The 16,703-nt window shown below is 44.1% G+C and overlaps 1 protein-coding gene across 1 annotated transcript in view; it reads left to right on the top strand.

Annotated features, from left to right (window-relative positions):
• INPP5F (inositol polyphosphate-5-phosphatase F) overlaps window positions 1-16,703 on the top strand; it is a 61,418-nt gene that overhangs the window by 41,158 nt on the left and 3,557 nt on the right. Inside the window, exons 9-19 of the mRNA XM_064144260.1 lie at window positions 835-902; window positions 1,336-1,460; window positions 3,231-3,308; window positions 4,149-4,269; window positions 5,921-6,049; window positions 9,210-9,327; window positions 9,832-10,030; window positions 10,982-11,053; window positions 11,146-11,219; window positions 13,792-13,920; window positions 15,160-15,247. Of these exons, the coding sequence (XP_064000330.1) occupies window positions 835-902; window positions 1,336-1,460; window positions 3,231-3,308; window positions 4,149-4,269; window positions 5,921-6,049; window positions 9,210-9,327; window positions 9,832-10,030; window positions 10,982-11,053; window positions 11,146-11,219; window positions 13,792-13,920; window positions 15,160-15,247 (1,201 nt within the window). The remainder of the gene's footprint in view (window positions 1-834; window positions 903-1,335; window positions 1,461-3,230; window positions 3,309-4,148; window positions 4,270-5,920; window positions 6,050-9,209; window positions 9,328-9,831; window positions 10,031-10,981; window positions 11,054-11,145; window positions 11,220-13,791; window positions 13,921-15,159; window positions 15,248-16,703) is intronic.

The raw sequence follows: 16,703 nt of genomic DNA, 5'->3' as shown, positions 1-16,703 counted from the left end.
CCTGGAGACTACTGGAGAGGAATGGTTTGTTATCACATGATAGAAATTCAAATAAAGGGAAGAAAATAAAAATAAAACACCTCCTAATCTTCCCCCTCCCTGGTGTTTGGAGGCAACACTCGATCAGACCCAAATAAAAGCTTGTGCTGTGGCATCTCTTTATAGAGCTGAGCAGACTTGTGGTGTTTTCTTTTTCTTTCTCTTTCTTTTTAATAGAATCAGTTTAAAAAATGATTGAGGAATTATATTTAATGTGATGCATTTACAGGTAGGAACTGAGACTGTCAGGAGTTGGAGTCAACTAGGTAGTAGATGTGGGTTTTAGTTAAACATAGGTTTTTGTCCCTTAGGAGAGCTGGATGAGGCTTCCAGTATCATCCCCTGTCCTGCATGTCCCCACTTTGCAATCTGCAGACCTTGCTTACAATTAGATTTTGCTTTTTCAGAGCATGCAAATCAAAGCAATCTTCTGCAGAGGTGCTCATGTGGGCACATGGTGCATATGTGGAAGGATTAAATGGGCTCAGCCTGCTCTGCACAGAGCCCAAAGCAAAGCAGAATTTAAGAATGGTGTTTTCTCTGTGCTATAATAGAACAACAATGCTGAAATGGAGCAGGTTGAAGGATGTATCATTCTGTACTATCTGTTGTGTCTAAGTGCTTTTAAGGGAAGCTATCCAAACACAGCCCCACACTAGCAACTGTGAAGAAAATTAACTCTATCCCAGGCAAAAGCAGCACATTTGGTTCTTTAGAGTATAGATGGTTGAACACTTCAAACAGATTTTGTGCTGAACAAGGCTGCTTCTGTTTTCACACTGCTCTGCCTTGTAGGTGAAAATGAAACAGTGTCCTGTTTTCGTGCACACTTTGAAGAACAGCTGAAAAATTACAAGAAGCAGGTGAGTGCTACCTGATAAAAATGTCATCTCCTGAACGTGCAGGGGAGGAAAGTTCATGTTTTCAGTTGTTTTTTCTTTTTGGGGTTATGGGTTGTGGTTTTCTAGGAGCATGTTGATAACTAGAAGGGTGATGCATAATGAGAGCTTCACTGAGTTTTTCAAAGATCTTTGTAAGTAAGCTCTGAAAAACAGCAGGAACTTAAATGTGCAGACCCCACTTTTTTCCTACCTGTCCTGTGAATTCATAGCTTCTCTGTGTTAAAATTCAGCCAGGCAGGTCATGGTTGGAGCTAACAAAAGCTCTGACTTCAGCAAGTTTGCCTACAAAGCTTTTAACTCTTGAGCTATTTCTTGTTTTGTACTATGTATCCAAGCAAATCATGCAGCAGATGAACACTTAACAGAAGTGTTAATTGGTTAAACTTTTGAACAGGTTATTATTAATTTGGTGGATCAGACAGGCAGAGAGAAGATTATTGGCGATGCTTACCTTAAGCAAGTCCTTCTGTACAACAATGCAAACCTGACCTATGTTTCATTTGACTTCCATGAGCACTGGTAAGGAACCTTTTAAAAATGTTGCTTCACTTTTTTTTTTCTAATTAACATGAAAGGAAAGTAAAAGGGAGGAGAAAAAACCTCTTCGAGGTCTCTTCCAACCTGGTTGATTCTTTGATTATTATATCTACTTCTATATGAAACACTGAAATAGGGAGAAGGCATTTTGTAAGCTAAAGCACTTAAAAAAGTTCAAGTTCATGGAATCCTAGAATAGTTTGGATTGGAAGGGACCTTAAAGATCATCTAGTTCCAAGCTTGCTGTCACGGGCAGGGTCACCTCTTAGACCGTGAGGCTCAAGGCCTCATCCAACCTAGCCTTGAACACTTTCAGGGTTGGCTCCAGATTTGGATAACCAAAGCACTGCTGTTTGATCTTGCATCCCTGACTTGTTAAATATGCACTTATTAAGCAAAGCTTAGAAGCTGTTGTGCATTTTAAGCAGGAGAGTTTCCTTAAATATGCTATGAATGCAAATCCTTAGCCATGCTGTGAATGTGAAGCTGTGGCTGACCTGCTTTCCAAACCATGGACTGTTCTGCTCTTCATTCTTCACTACAAGCCATTCTTTTGTTTCTCTTGCTTATTTCTATAAACATACCAGTACAAATATTTGCTGGTTTTATGACTCCATTCTGATGTTGGCATTGTCTAGTGCAGTGTTCACATGCCCGAGCATGTGCCATGTCACCTAGACAGCTATTTCTCCTGTGTCCCTTGAGCAGACTGCATTTGTGTACAAATGTGGGGTCTAAAAACTGCTTTAATCTTCATCTGGATGGAAGCTGCAGTACAGGAGGTTCCACCACAACACAAGGGGAAACTTCTTTACTGGAAGGGTCCCAGAGCACTGGAACAGGCTCCCCAGGGAGGTTGTGGAGTCTCCTTCTCTGGAGCCTTTGCAGGCCAGTCTGGATGTGTTCCTGTGTGACCTGAGCTAGATTGTATGGTCCTGCTCTAGCAGGGGGGTTGGACTGGATGATTTCTTTGGGTCCCTTCCAACCCCTGACATCCTGTGAGCCTGTGATTTCTAACTTAATCTGGACACTCAGAATCCATTACTGACTGTGCCATTAGGTATTGTCTGAGAGGGGGAGGGAAGAAGAATAAACACCTCATAACATTAATGGCCTTCAGGACTTAATTTTCTGTAGGACTGCTGACATCCTGACTTGATCTGATAGTCTTGTGTTCAGATGAGCTGTCCCTTGTCTTTGTCTGCTTTTCTCCTAAGAACTGTTGTAGTGCCCAGGTCTGTTTTTTTTCTGTACTGTGAGCATGAGTGAATGGAGAACAGTAATGAAAACAACCTGGTGGAGTGAAGGGGAGGAGGGGATGATGTGTCTGTAGGTGGGTTTTGTGTAGAATTACTTACAAAGCAGGGCAGGATTATCCCAGTTTCAAATCTGTAGTGGTTACTCTTGTTGAGACTGTGCCCAAGATGAGAATAGAGTGCTGCAGGTGCCTGAAGAGCTGCTTGCTTGTTCTTCCTGATGGGAGCAGCAATCAGGAATGCAAATTCTTGAGAATATAAAGATGTGGATCTCAGGTTTAGATACTGAACTGTTGGACTGGATGATCTTGGAGGTCTCTTCCAACCTGGTTGATTCTATGATTCTAAGTAGTTCTGAATAGCAGCTGTTACTTAAAGTTTATTACAGGGGAGAATCTCTCTCCCACTTAGCCAAAGCATTATCATTGTTAACAATATAGATAACATAAAACAATGAAAGGAGAATCACTAACCTCCGTGAAATTCTATGTTTTAGCCGAGGAATGAAGTTTGAAAATGTCCAAACACTGACTGATGCCATTCATGATATTATTCTGGACATGAAATGGTGCTGGTAGGTACTCAGCTGGTTTTAGATTGCTATAAAGTATTTGTAGGAAAGTGAAACCAGTGCATGTTCAGGGGCCTTGACTTTATCCATGACTAGTATGTTTTATGTTCCTCTCTTGATGCCCAGTCTGTTTCTCAGAGCTTTTGTGTTCTGAAGTGTTGCTATTCTACACACACACCCCAGAAAAAATTCTCAGATGTTGTTTTCTGCCTCAGGCTTCCTGCATTTAATGCTTTTAGGGGTTTTATATTTCATATGAGATGCTCTATATTTGACCCACGTGCCCCAGAAGGTCAACTTTGCTGTTGCTAACCTTAGGCACGTTTCAGCTTTGGTTTATACTGATTAAAGTTCCTGCGTTTTGGTAATGAGGATGGCTGCAGGCTCCAGTCACTTACTGCATGTTGTTCAGTCTACTTCTGGAGTGAAAAGCTGCTGTCATTGCTGGCTTTTGTGCTATTGAAATGAAAGCTCATCTATGAATTGAATTCAACATCTAATTGCATATCAAATTCATGGCCCCAACAGGATGTCTGTTGGATATCTACCTTTGGAAGTTTGAGAGATCCTAGGTTCCTCTTAACAAAACCATAGAGACAGAGGCTTCTGCCCATATGGTTTTGATAAGGGGGACCTAGGATCCCTCAAACTACCACACTAACCTAGACTAAGAGGAGGAGATGGGGAGTAAGAGTAGCTAAATCTGGGAGGGCTGTGGCTGGGTTGATAAATGCGACTCTAAATAGCACAGCATGTGTAAAATTGTCTGCTGGTTGTAGAAGCTGATAAATCACACTGGCTTTGAAGTGTCTCAGTATGCTTTTGTTCTCTTTCTGTTGGAAGGGTTGACCAAGCTGGTGTGATTTGTAAACAGGAAGGAATTTTTCGAGTTAACTGCATGGACTGCCTGGATCGCACCAACGTTGTGCAGGCTGCTATTGCGCGGGTGGTGATGGAACAGCAGGCATGTATAGCTGGTGTGCTGCTTCAAGGGCTGAGTGCTTACAACTTGCAGTTCACAGGCAAATCAGGGCTGGAGATTGCTAGGCCAAACTGTACTGAAAAGCCTCTTTTCAAACAAGAGTTAGGAAATAAACCTGTGTCTTCCTTCAGAGGAGTGGTGACTGTCCACAGCGAGTTTGCATTTGGTAATCTCAGTGTAAGTAATGCAGTAGTGCAAAGCTAAACCACACCTTCTCCTATGGTTAATCACTCCCCCAAACGAGTTGTTAAAAGACTACAATTAAGTAGAAGCTGGATGATTTTTTTAGCCTTTCTGAAGTGAAATCTTATGGTATAGCAAGTAGGGAGCTTAGATGTCCTTTTCATGTATAGAGGAATAACTTATTTTGTGATGTTAATGACCCAGATGGCTGTGAGTACCATGCTCTGGAATATTTCTCCCTGTGTAGAAAAGGCATTTCCAATCACACCAAGTGTCTTAGAGTGGTGTAGCTTGGAAGTGACCTCAAAATTAATCTAGTTCCAACCCCCTGCCATAGGCAGGGACACCTCCCACTAGAACAGGTTGCTCAAGGCCTCATCCAACTTAGTCCTTCCTGTCAGTCTTCCTCCTCTTTGTCCTGCCTCTCATTTGCTTTTTATATAGCAGCTCAGTGATGCTTGTCTTCCCTTGTGGAGAATCAATAGTCCTGTAACTGAAACTCTGAAGCCTCAGTTCAGCCCAGCCCAAGATGAAGAAATGTGACTGTGCTAAAAGTGAAGGGTACAGTGGGTCCTTCATAGGATGAAAAATGAATGGCTCTAACCATCTGGCAATTCCTGTTTGTCATCTGCTTTTATAAGCTCCTGACACAGGGTACTGGAGATGAGGGCTGGGGGCAGCAACCCTGCAGTCTTCATTTTAGAATAAGATTTCTGTATGTGATAAATCTGAGTTCAAGGACAACCTTTCAAAATCAGGAGTTACAGGTTCTTGTGAAGAGGACTTTGTTAATCCTTCTTCTAGTCTTAGCTTGTGGTGTACTACATCTTCCTTACACTGGAGCTGAAGTACTTTACAGTCAATTCATAACTGGGAAATGCCCCAGGCATTGGGAGGTGACTGTCCAAAATGCACAAGTGTTAGTAGTAAGCACAACATAGGAAGTTGTTTTGAGGTTTTCTTTTGAGGGAAGAGTAAGTTAGAGGATAGGTGCACCACATTTGCTTTAGCAGCAAAAGATTGAGAATATGGGGTGATTTTCCTTGTAACTGGAGATTCCATTGGTTTGTAGACTTTTGAGGTCACAAATGGCTGGCAGTAGAAAACATTAACTTACCTATCCATCTTAAAGTTCTGCCATGTCTGCTCTTTTGATATTTCCACTTTCTGTAGAAAACTATTTCCTACATCTTGAGTAATCTAAAGAAACTTGTCTTCTATCAGCTGTGAAGACTGACTCCTGCATCCATAATTAGTGCATCACTCCTGCATCAGTGATGAAATATTTAACCATGAAACAGTGATCCATTGCTAACAATTAATTTCAAGTGACAGGGGATCAGAATGGGTTCCTTTTTCAGACCATGAGATAGGTAACAATGACATTCTTGGCAAGTGCTCCCATTTTCTTAAAATCATATCTCTCATCTTAACCTGTGTCTAATTCCAGCTCAAAAAACTGGGTGTGATGCCACCAGAACAACCTCTGCCAGTAAAATGCAATAGGATCTACCAGATCATATGGGCAAACAATGGAGATGCCATAAGCAGGCAGTATGCTGGCACAGCAGCCTTAAAGGTAAGGAGTGGAAAGTGGTGTGTGTTCTGATGATGATGAGCAGGAGGGGATGCTGCAGGCTGATGTCCACTGCTCTTATGTATAACACTTAGCCAAATGCTTTGCGTGGTTTGGTCTTGAATATAGTTCCTGTCAGCACTTTGTGTTACCAGTAGTGTTGAACCTGTTGGGGAGCAAGGAAGGGGAAAGGGACCTGGGGATCCTTGTGGGTGGAAGGTTGACCACGAGCCAGTAATGTGCTCTTGTGGCCAAGAAGGCAGTTAGTAGGTTGAGAGATGTTCTCTTGCCTCTCTACCCTGCCGTGGTGAGGCCACATCTAGGATATTGTGTCCCGTTCTGGACCCCTCAGTTCAAGAAGGACCTCAAGAAACTGTTTGAGAGAGTTCAGTGCAGAGCCACAAAAATGGAGTGGAAGATCTCTCTTATGCGGAGAGCCTGAGGGAGCTGGGGCTGTGCTGCTTGGAGATGAGCCTGGGGGGGGGGAACCTCATGAATGTTTATAAAGATGTGCAGGGTGAGTGCCAAGAGGATGAAGCCAGGCTCTGCTTGGCCATGCCCAATGGCAGAACAAAGGGCACTGGGTGGAAGCTGAGGCATAGGAAGATCCATGTAAACATGAGAAGATTTTTCTCCTTGTGACAATGACAGAACACTGGAACAGGCTGCCCAGGGGGATTGTGGAGTCTCCCTCTCTGGAGAGGTTCAAGACCCACCTGGATGTATTCCTTTGTGATCTGCTCTGGGTGATCCTGCTCTGGCAGGAGGGTTGGACTGGATGAGCTTTTGAGGTCCCTTCCAGCCCTTGACATTCTGTGATTGGAGGGGACTTGAGCGTTCAGTTGGCAGTGCTGGCTGCATTTTAACTGCATTCCTGTTAGTCTCATGTCTAGATACAAAGCATGGCAGAGTGAAGAGTTTAAGGTCTATATTAAGCATTATTTCTAATTAAATTTAGACACACTTACAGTACTTCTAAGCAGATGGAAGTACTTAAAAAATACTGTGAGTGGCTGTAGATTGGGATATGTAAGTAGTAGGGTCAGATTAGTTATATTTTCTGAATACTTAATTATTTATAATGCTGTCTGTTTACCAAGATCAGGAAAGGAGCATGGAAGTCCTTGCTGTCCCTTCCTGCTGCTTTGACAAGTCAGAGAATTTGAGCTATTTTCTCTATATAGAGTCACTGAAACATCTTTACTGTTATTCCTGATGTGTGGCATTGGAAAAAACCTTCTAGTGGAACTGCTTAATGCTTCAATCTCTTCCTAAATCACTCTCTTGAGCTGTTGGATTAATCTTTCCTACACAATAATGGAAACCATCCTGACATGTGCTTCTCTTGGTTGTGAATGTTTAAATCTGAAACACAGGTCTAAGCTTTCAGCCCTTCTGCTTCAAGATTTTTCTGCTCACTATTGAGGTTTAGGGATTAAATTATATTTCCAGCTTGCTTGTGATGTTTCTTTTTAACTTGGGAGTGAAACACACTTGATTTTTTTATAGTAGCTGGCATTTAGAACTTCTCTGTGCCAGTGTTCAGAGTCTCTCTGAAAATGAAATCCTATAATAACATCTAACTACTAAAACTGATTTTTAAAAATTCATATGTTAAGCTTTCTGTGGCCTAGAAACTTTCTTTTGATGCTGAGCTTCATAGAATCATGGAATGGTTTAGGCTGGAAGGGACCTCGAAGCTATCCAGTTCCAACCCCCTGCCATAGGCAGGGACACCTCCCGTTGGAATAGGTCGCTCAAGTCCTAATCCAACATGGCCTTGAACACCTCCAGGGAGGTTGTGGAGCACAGAGTCACAGAATGTGATCAAAGATCACATTCTGTGACTCTGTGCTCCACAACCTCCCTGGGCAACCTGTGCCAGTGTCTCACCACCTTCACTGCAAAGAACTGGTAAGGATCTGTGCTGTTGTCTGTTGCTATGTTATGCTTGTCTTGTTTTGGTAGCAGAAGTGGAGAAGCCAAACCAAATTTTTCTGTAAGCTCCTGTCTTCTCTGATGTCTGAGCACTGTACATTAAAGGCCAAACAAAATATATTTTTTCTGTGTATTCAAATATCCCCATAACTGATGTCCTGCTTTAATATTAGCTGCCATACGTGTTTGGAGGGAAAGAGAGGAGAACTGCTTGGCTGAAAGGGATCTGGGAGTTGTAATTGGCAGCTGAATAGGAGCCAGCAGTGTGCCCAGAGAGCCAAGAAGGCCAGTAGCATCCTGGCTTGGATTAAAAATGCTGTGTCCAACGGGAGCAGGGAGGTGATTGTCCCCTTGGACTTGGCTTTGGTGCGGCCACACCTCAAGTGTCGTGTTCAGTTTTGGGCACCACAATACAAGAGAGATGTGAGGGTGCTGGAGTAGGTCTAGAGAAGGGCAACGAAGCTGGTGAAGGGCCTGGAGAATAAATCTGATGAGGAGCAACTGAGGGAGCCTGGGGATACTTAGTTTGAGGAAGAGGCAGCTGAGGGGAGACATCACTGCTGTCTAAAACTGCCTGAAGGGACATTGTGGAGAGGCTGTTCCTGGGCTCTTCTCACAGGTAATTGGAGGGAGAACAAAGGGGAATGGCCTCAAGCTGAGGCTGGGGAGGTTTAGATTGGACATTAGGAAAAAGTTTTTCCTGGAGAGAGTGTTCAGGGCCTGGAATGAGCTGCCCAGGGAGGTGGTGGAGTCACCCACCCTGGCTGTGTTTAAGGCTGGTTTGGATGTGGTGCTTAGGGCTATGATTTAAAATTAATCTTGTAGAGTAGGGTTCTGTGGTCAACTTGGTGATGCTGTGAGGCTTTGCCAAGCTGGGTGTTTCTGTGATTCTGAGATGACTGCTTTCCATTAGGACTTAGAATCATAGAATCAACCAGGTTGGAAGAGACCTCCAAGCTCATCCAGACCAACCTAGCCCCCAGCCCTATCCAGCCAACTAGACCATGGCACTAAGTGCCTCAGCAGTCTGTCAAAAGCATGAGATGCTCTGCAGAGTCAGTGCCAGCAGAAGTGAATGCTCTTTGAAAGTCAGTCCCTCCAGCTTAAGTCCTTACTTCTCAGTTGTCATCTGCTCACTTCTGAGTTTCAGAATGCCAAAGCTTTTGAGCTGAGACTGCTGCTTCGGAGCTGCACATGTGCATGATGGCTGTGTTCTGTGTCACAGGGGGACTTCACACGAACTGGGGAAAGAAAGCTGGCAGGGGTGATGAAGGATGGAGTTAATTCTGCAAACAGATACTACTTGAATCGTTTCAGGGATGCTTACAGGCAAGCAGTCATAGGTAAGAATACAATTTCAATCAAAGCTGACCTGAAGCATTTAGAAAACTTTATTAAAATCATCTTGGCTTTATCATTCTGACCTTTTTCTGAAGCTTGAAAGCTCCTTGAGTGAATATAAAGTTCATGGCTGTGTAATGGACGTCAATATGGAGCAGCCACTCTCCATTTGGAGATTAAGCAGAGGGATTACATGCACTCTCACTCACTGTGGAATCTGCTTCTGACTTCCTTTTACTGATAACTATCTTGGAGCATCTCTCCTTCAGACAAAGCTAAATGAATGTAGCAACTGTTGTTGACTTTCACTGAGAGGGGATGGTGCTTACATCTAGCAAGTCTTTAGTTTCAGGCAATACTCTGGTCAGAAAGAAGAGCCATTTTTTCTTTCAAGAGTATCTTCAAATATGCAATGTTTGGATATAATTTACAAAGGAATCAGGCTGATGCTGTCTATCACTCCTAACTGCTGCTTTCTCCTTTGATACCTCGTGGGTTTTCTTTAGATTTGATGCAGGGTATCCCTGTAACAGAGGACCTTTACTCCATATTTACAAAAGAGAAGGAGCATGAAGCCCTGCACAAGGAGAATCTGAGGAGCCATCAGGAATTGATCAGCCAGCTGTTGCAGAGCTACATGAAACTGCTCTTACCAGATGATGAGAAATTCCATGGAGGATGGGCACTTATTGACTGTGATCCAAGGTTGGAATGAAGTCATAGCTCACCAGCTGCTACTATCTCACCTCTGTTAGTTACTGGGCATGTTAAATGGTTTTGATGTGATGTGTTAATGGCATACAAGTGCTTTGTAGAGTAGCTGGAGACCTTGTGGGGATGGAATACTTGTAATTGTGAAAGAAAAGGTCCTGTAAACATGTGCTTTGCCCAAAGTGCCATGAAAATGGTGCATGCTGGGGTTACCCTTGAGGTACCACCTGGAAATGCATAGTCATGGCCAAAATGTGGCAGGCACCGTGATGAGAACTTCCAACCACCCTTACTCCTAGAGGAGGCTGTTGGAGTTGTTGTTGCTCCTTATTGCTTTATAGGGAAAGTAATTTGACTTGGAAGACACAGCTGATTAGATTCAGTTCTCCTGTGCTGAGTCAGTAGTAGCAAAGCTTAGTTTTCTTTTCTTGAAGAGCAGTGAGCATAGACTCTGACTTCACTGATAAGTCTCCATGTCAAGTTCAGAGTTCACTCACTTGTGAAAGAAAAACAGTGGTTAGATTTTCTGCAGGTTAAACTCCAGCACCTAAAAATAGCAGAGCAGGATGTTATGATATCTATTCAAAGCTCAGACTCCTTACCCTAAGAGTCTGAGGTACTTTTCCACTTCCCTATTAGCATTTTGAACAGCTCATTTCTATTTTTTTTGTGACCCTGCTGCTGGCCTATTTGAGCTGTTAGGTAACTGCAGGTTTAACTCTGTGCTTACGTGGATCCAGCCTAATGAAACATCACATCTTGGCTTCTGAAGTGTTGTTCACTTGTGAAGTGGGAAAAACTCTACCTTGTTTTTTCAGTGGCAATGAACAGGGTAACACACCATAATTACACCTCTTGTTGTAATGTGCTTTCACTTGCAGAAGACTGTCCCTGAAGTACAGCTGTGCAAATAAAACCTTTGTTCTTCTTCCTCCCCTTCCTTAGTCTCATTGATGCCACTCATAAGGACGTGGATGTTCTGCTGTTACTTTCTAATTCTGCCTACTATGTGGCCTAGTAAGTTACTGCTTTCTCTTACTACATCTGGTTAATTTCTAGTAGCTTTGTTTTAGTAGGAAGCCTTCAATTCTGATCCTTCTTTGTTGCAGTTACGATGATGAAATCGACAAAGTGAATCAATACCAAAGGTTAAGTCTTGAAGCTCTGGAAAAAATAGAGATAGGTAAGAATGCAGTCACTGGATCTTTCCTGGAAGGTAGTGATGGGGAAAAGGATCTAAGGGTCCTAGGGGATGGGAGGTTGACCATGTGCCAGGAGGCACAATACCATCCTGGGTGGATTAGAAGGGTTGTGATTAGTAGGTTGAGAGGGGTTCTCCTACCTGTCTACTCTGCCCTGGTGAGGCCACATCTGGAGTACAGTTCTGGGACCCCCAGTTCAACAGGGACATAGAACTGCTTGAGAGAGTCCAGTGCAGAGTCATAAAGATGCTGAAGGAAATGGAACATCTCTGTTATGAGGAGAGCCTGGGGGAGCTGGGGCTGTGCTGCTTGGAGGAGACTGAGAAATGACTTCAGCAATGGTTGTCAATATGTGCAAGGTGAGTGCCAGGAGGCTGGAGCCAGGCTCTGCTGGGTGATGCTCAATGACAGCACAAGGGGCACTGGGTGGAAGCTGAGGAACAGGAAGTTTCATGGAAACAAGAGGAGGTGATGGAACCCTGGAACAGGCTGCCCAGGGGGGTTGTGGAGTCTCCCTCTCTGGAAACATTTAAGACCTGCCTGGGTGTGTTTCTTTGTGATCTGCTCTAGGTGATGCTGCTCTGGCTGGGAGGTTGGGCTGGATGAGCTTTCAAGGATTCTTCCAGCCCCTAACATTCTGTCATTTCCTTGATGTTCTTAAAAGCTTCAGCCTTTAACCAAGACACCCTGGGTGAATTGTAACAGCAATCTTCAGTGCACTGCATAGATCCTGGGCATGGGTTGTCTTGCTGCTAACAAATGCCAGAGTTGAGTTCTCTCACTGTCCTGCTTTTTGCTGCTGCTTGAAATGGAAACTTTTGATCACAGAGGAGGGTTTTGAAATTTTCCTTCTTTCACACTCTTAAAACCCCCTTGGATACATCAAATTCCGTTATTTATCAAGTGACAGTAGCAACTGTAATGAATCTTAGATTTGTATGTTTAGTGCACTCTGTCTTTGATCCTGGATTTTGAATTGCACTTTGGAGCCATTTCATGGCATTTAAAACTTGCCTTTTTCAAGGTTTGATGAGAATCACAGTGGTCTGAAATCATCCTCTTGTGCTGACTTAACTTGCTTGTTGGCTAAAGAATGTAACATCTGTAGACTAAATCCAGTGTTTTCTTTGATGCAAGTGTAAAAGATGATTTTACAGATGAAAAAGATGTTCCAGTTGTGGAGAAGGAAAGGAAATTTTGTGGCTCCCTGACAGAGTTTAATCCTTCATTACACAACAGTAACAATTTCATCATCTCCTGGCTTTAACTTTCACTAGAACTGTGCAGTTTCTGCGTTGGGTGGAAAGGAGACCTCATAGCAGCCATCCAGTACCTGAAGGGAGCCTACAAGAAGGCTAGAGAGAGACTGTTTACAAATGCCTGCAGCGACAGGATGAGGGCAGTGGCCTCAAAGTAGAGCAAAGCAGATCTAGATTGGATATTAGGAACAAGTTCTGCACCATGAGGGTGGTGGAACAGTGGAACAAGTTGCCCAGGGAGAAGGTTGAGGCCCCGTCCCTGGAGATACTCAAAGTGAGTCTGGAGAGGGCTGTGGGCAACCTGATCTGATTGAGGATGTCCCTGCTGACTGCAGAGGGGGTTGGACTGGATGACCTTTGGAGGTCCCTTCCAACCCAGACAGTGATTCTGTGAAGGTCTCTGACTTGTAATTGTGGAGATCAGTAATGCATCCTGACGCACAGAATAGAGGTGGCACATCTGGACACAATAACTTAGGAAACAAAAAAATCCTTCTGCTTAATACAGGTAAAATGCAGTGCACTGAAGAGTTGAAGTGCATGGTCTATGTCCTGATGCTTATCTTGCTTCCACATGACAAAAATGTCTCAGCTTTCCTTTAGGCCTTGCAAAACCATCCCCTGCAACACAGGATGGAATAGGTATAGGATTGTCCTCCTGTCATGAACTATCAGGCTGGATTATAACAGACAAAGGGTGTCTGATTGCTTTTTATGAGGAGAGGCTGAGGGAGCTGGGGGTGTTCAGCCTGGAGAAGAGAAGACCTGGGGGGGTCTTATCACACTCTACAACTTGAAGGGAAGTTGTAGTGGGGTGTGGGGGTCAGGCTCTTCTCCCAGGCAACTTGTGACGAGATTGGAGGGCATGTCCTGAAGCTGCACCAGGGGAGAGTTAGGTTGGATGTTAGGAAACACTTCCTGATGGAAAGGGGAAATAGACACTGGAATGGACTGCCCAGGGAGGTGCTGGAGTCACTGTCCTTGGAGGTGTTTAGGGAAAGATTGAATGTGGCACTTAGTGCCATGATCTGGTCAAAGTGGTGGTGTTAGGTCATAGGCTGGACTTGATGTTCTCAGAGGTCTATTCCAGCCTCAGTGGTTCTGTGATTGGTACCTGATGGGTTAGGTATGGTGAGACCCTTTAAAAGGCTGTCCTGCTCTAAAGAAACCACAAAGCTTTTTATGCTGAACCAGCCTGCCAGCACTTCCCTGTTGCTTTAGGTCATTTCTTTTTGCAGTGCCTCTTTCAGTGTTTGGCTAAAAAAGATTTCTACCCTCTCGCTGTATTTCTCAGGGCCTGAGCCTACTCTCTTTGGCAAACCCAAGTTCTCCTGCATGAGGCTGCATTACAGATCCAAAGAGGCCAGTGGGTATTTCCACACCCTGAGAGCCGTGGTACGCAGCCCAGATGAAGATGGAAAAGGTTTGTTTTACACATGCAAGTGTGGTTAGTGTGCCAGTCTCTCCAGGAAACACTTCATTCCCTCTGCTCTTGGAGTAGCTTCTGGAGGAGGATAAATTTTCATAATGCCCAGTTGTGAGGGGTTGGGGAACTAACACAGCCCCCCTGCATGTGGCTGCCTGTGTGCACACTGCAACATTGCTGTTGTAACTCAAAGGAAGGTAAGTTTCAGGTATGGCTTTAATGCCACATGTCCCTATAGATTTGAGACAGTTCCATGTCCAGATCTTTACTGCTCCAAAACCTGATCAAATGAGCTCCTACAGAGCTCAAGAATTGACTTATTTAGTGGGATAAATGTCTAGAAATGCTCTTGCTTGTTGTTTGACTAAAGAACAAGCTAAAGAGTGATTGCCTATTGGAATGGGCTGCCTGGGGAGGTGGAGTCCCCATCCCTGGAGGCGTTTGGATGAGGCACTTAGTGCCAGGGTTTAATTAATTAGAAGGGTTGGGACTCGGTCTTAGAGGTTTTTCCTACCTGATTGATTCTGATTCTAAAGGAAGTGAACACAGGTAAGGAATAAATAGTACTTTTTACCTGCAGCACTGAGTTTTGCCTACAGGAATTGAGAATAAATACAAATTGCTTCTCCTCCCTGCACTGCAGCAGTGACTCACACCTGGTATTTAGGGCTTATTCTTTAAACTCTGTAGGCTTTAAATCAAAATGGAATTATGGAGGATGAATAAAAATTGCACCCACCACAGCCAAACAAACTGAATTAATGTGGGAATGGAACTCATTTCTTTGTAGATTTCAGACTCTGGAGTTGTTGTTTAAAGGTCTGACAGGCTGCTGTTCTGGGATTCAGTATCTGAAGGGGGCCTACAGGAAGGCTGGGGAGGGATGATTTACAAGGGCTTGTAATGACAGGACAAGGAGTAATGGGTTTAAACTGTCAGAGGGGAGATTTAAACTGGGTGTTAGGAAGAAGTTCTTTCCAGAGAGGGTGGTGAGACACTGGCACAGGTTACCAAGGGAGGTTGTGGATCACAGAATCACAGAACGTGACCTTTGATCACGTTCTGTGATTCTATGATCCACAACCTCCCTAGAGGTGTCTGGAGCCAGATTGGATGAGACCTTGAACGACCTGTTCTAGTGGGAGGTGTCCCTGCCCATGGCAGGTGGTTGGAACTGGATGATCTTTGAGGTCCCTTCCCACCTAAACCATTCTTTGATTCATTCTGTGATTTCAGACACGCTCCAGTGCATTGCAGAAATGCTGAGAATCACCAAGCAAGCGATGGGATTGGATGTGCCTATCATTGAGAAGAAGCTGGAGAGGTGAGTCCTTACCTGAGGTGAACCTTCTGTGTCCCACTTCTGCTCTTTTCCTCAGTGGCCAATGGGCATGGTAACAGATATGTGATGCCTGTATCCAGCTGTCCTGCTAGGAGTTACATTGCCCATATGCTGCTTCCCATAGTAACTGTCTGCAAGTGCTTATAGAACGGTCAGGGTTGGAAGGCACCTCAGGGGTCATGGGCAGGGACACCTCATGCTAGATCAGGTTGCCCAGAGCCATATCCAGCCTGGCCTTAACAATCTCCAGGATTGAGGCTTCCACCACCTCCCTGAGCAACTTTTTCCAGTGTCTCACCACCCTCATGGTGAAGAACTTGTTCCTAATGTCCAATCTAAGTCTGCCCTCCTCTAGCTTGGACCCCTTCTGGTTTGGATTGCACTGCAGTTGAGTGTCTAACAAATCCATTAGCAGGTCGTGTGTGAAGAAATAGCTCAAGTTAAGCTTCTGCACTCCTAAGTGTTAGCTAGGAGGGCACAGATACTTTTGTTTTACAACCCCATTAAGAGAAGGAGGTTATTTGAGAGCTGGTAATTCAAAGCACTTACTGGGGATATATAGGTTGGACTTGGTGATCCTGAGGGTCTTTTCCAACCTGGATGTTTCTGTATGATTCTGTGAGATATTTCAGGTGTTCTCTAGTAAGTCAATGGTCTGTAATTAAACAGAAGTAACCTTTATCTACGAGTCTTGATGAGGTGCTGGCAGTGAGGAAATGCTTTACAAAGGAGAGTGGGGCAGAAAGAAGAGAGGATGGCTTGCTGAAGTTCAGCTGCTTTTACCAGTGAGGTCTGATCTGTTGGGACTGAAGGGACTACCAGAAAATGTATGGTCACACAGTGGGCAGTTCTCAAGCAAAACTGATCAGGGCTGTGATGGTTTGGGGGTTACCCCGCCCCCCCACACTTTTGTATTTGCCCCAGCTAACTCAGACGGACCCTGGGAATATAGATGAAGCAATTTATTTACAGCTAGCAGAATTTACAAGCAGCTATTTACACTATATACAGTTATATACAATTATATACAGAAATATACAAAAGGATAAACAATATAAAAGCACAACTCCCCTCCCAGAAACCTGAGTCCCCAGGAGGGGCTCTCAAACCACCCCAACACCTCCCCCCGGTCCCTCTCAACCTTACCCCAGTCCTCAGGAAGAAGAGAGGTGCAGCCAAGAGGTTAGGGAGCAAGGTTAGTAGGAGCAGGGTTAATGAGATGTGACCAGGTCTAAGGCAAAAGCAAGAGAGAGAAACAAAATGGAGAAAAAGTCTTTCTTCTTCCCAGAGTTCTCAGCGAGACTGTGAGAGAAGTTGACATCAATTGTTTTCATTTCACTGCCCGTTATCTAGTTCTGTTACCAAAACATTCCAGCTTGCTTCAAACTAGCACAAGGGCATGTATTGGAATAGCTTTTGTCTGCCTATTTGGCTTCTA

This window comes from Pogoniulus pusillus, chromosome 6 (genome assembly GCF_015220805.1).
Source record: "Pogoniulus pusillus isolate bPogPus1 chromosome 6, bPogPus1.pri, whole genome shotgun sequence".
NCBI classification, from domain to species: Eukaryota; Metazoa; Chordata; class Aves; order Piciformes; family Lybiidae; genus Pogoniulus; species Pogoniulus pusillus.
This window is presented reverse-complemented; position numbering and strand designations above follow the sequence as displayed.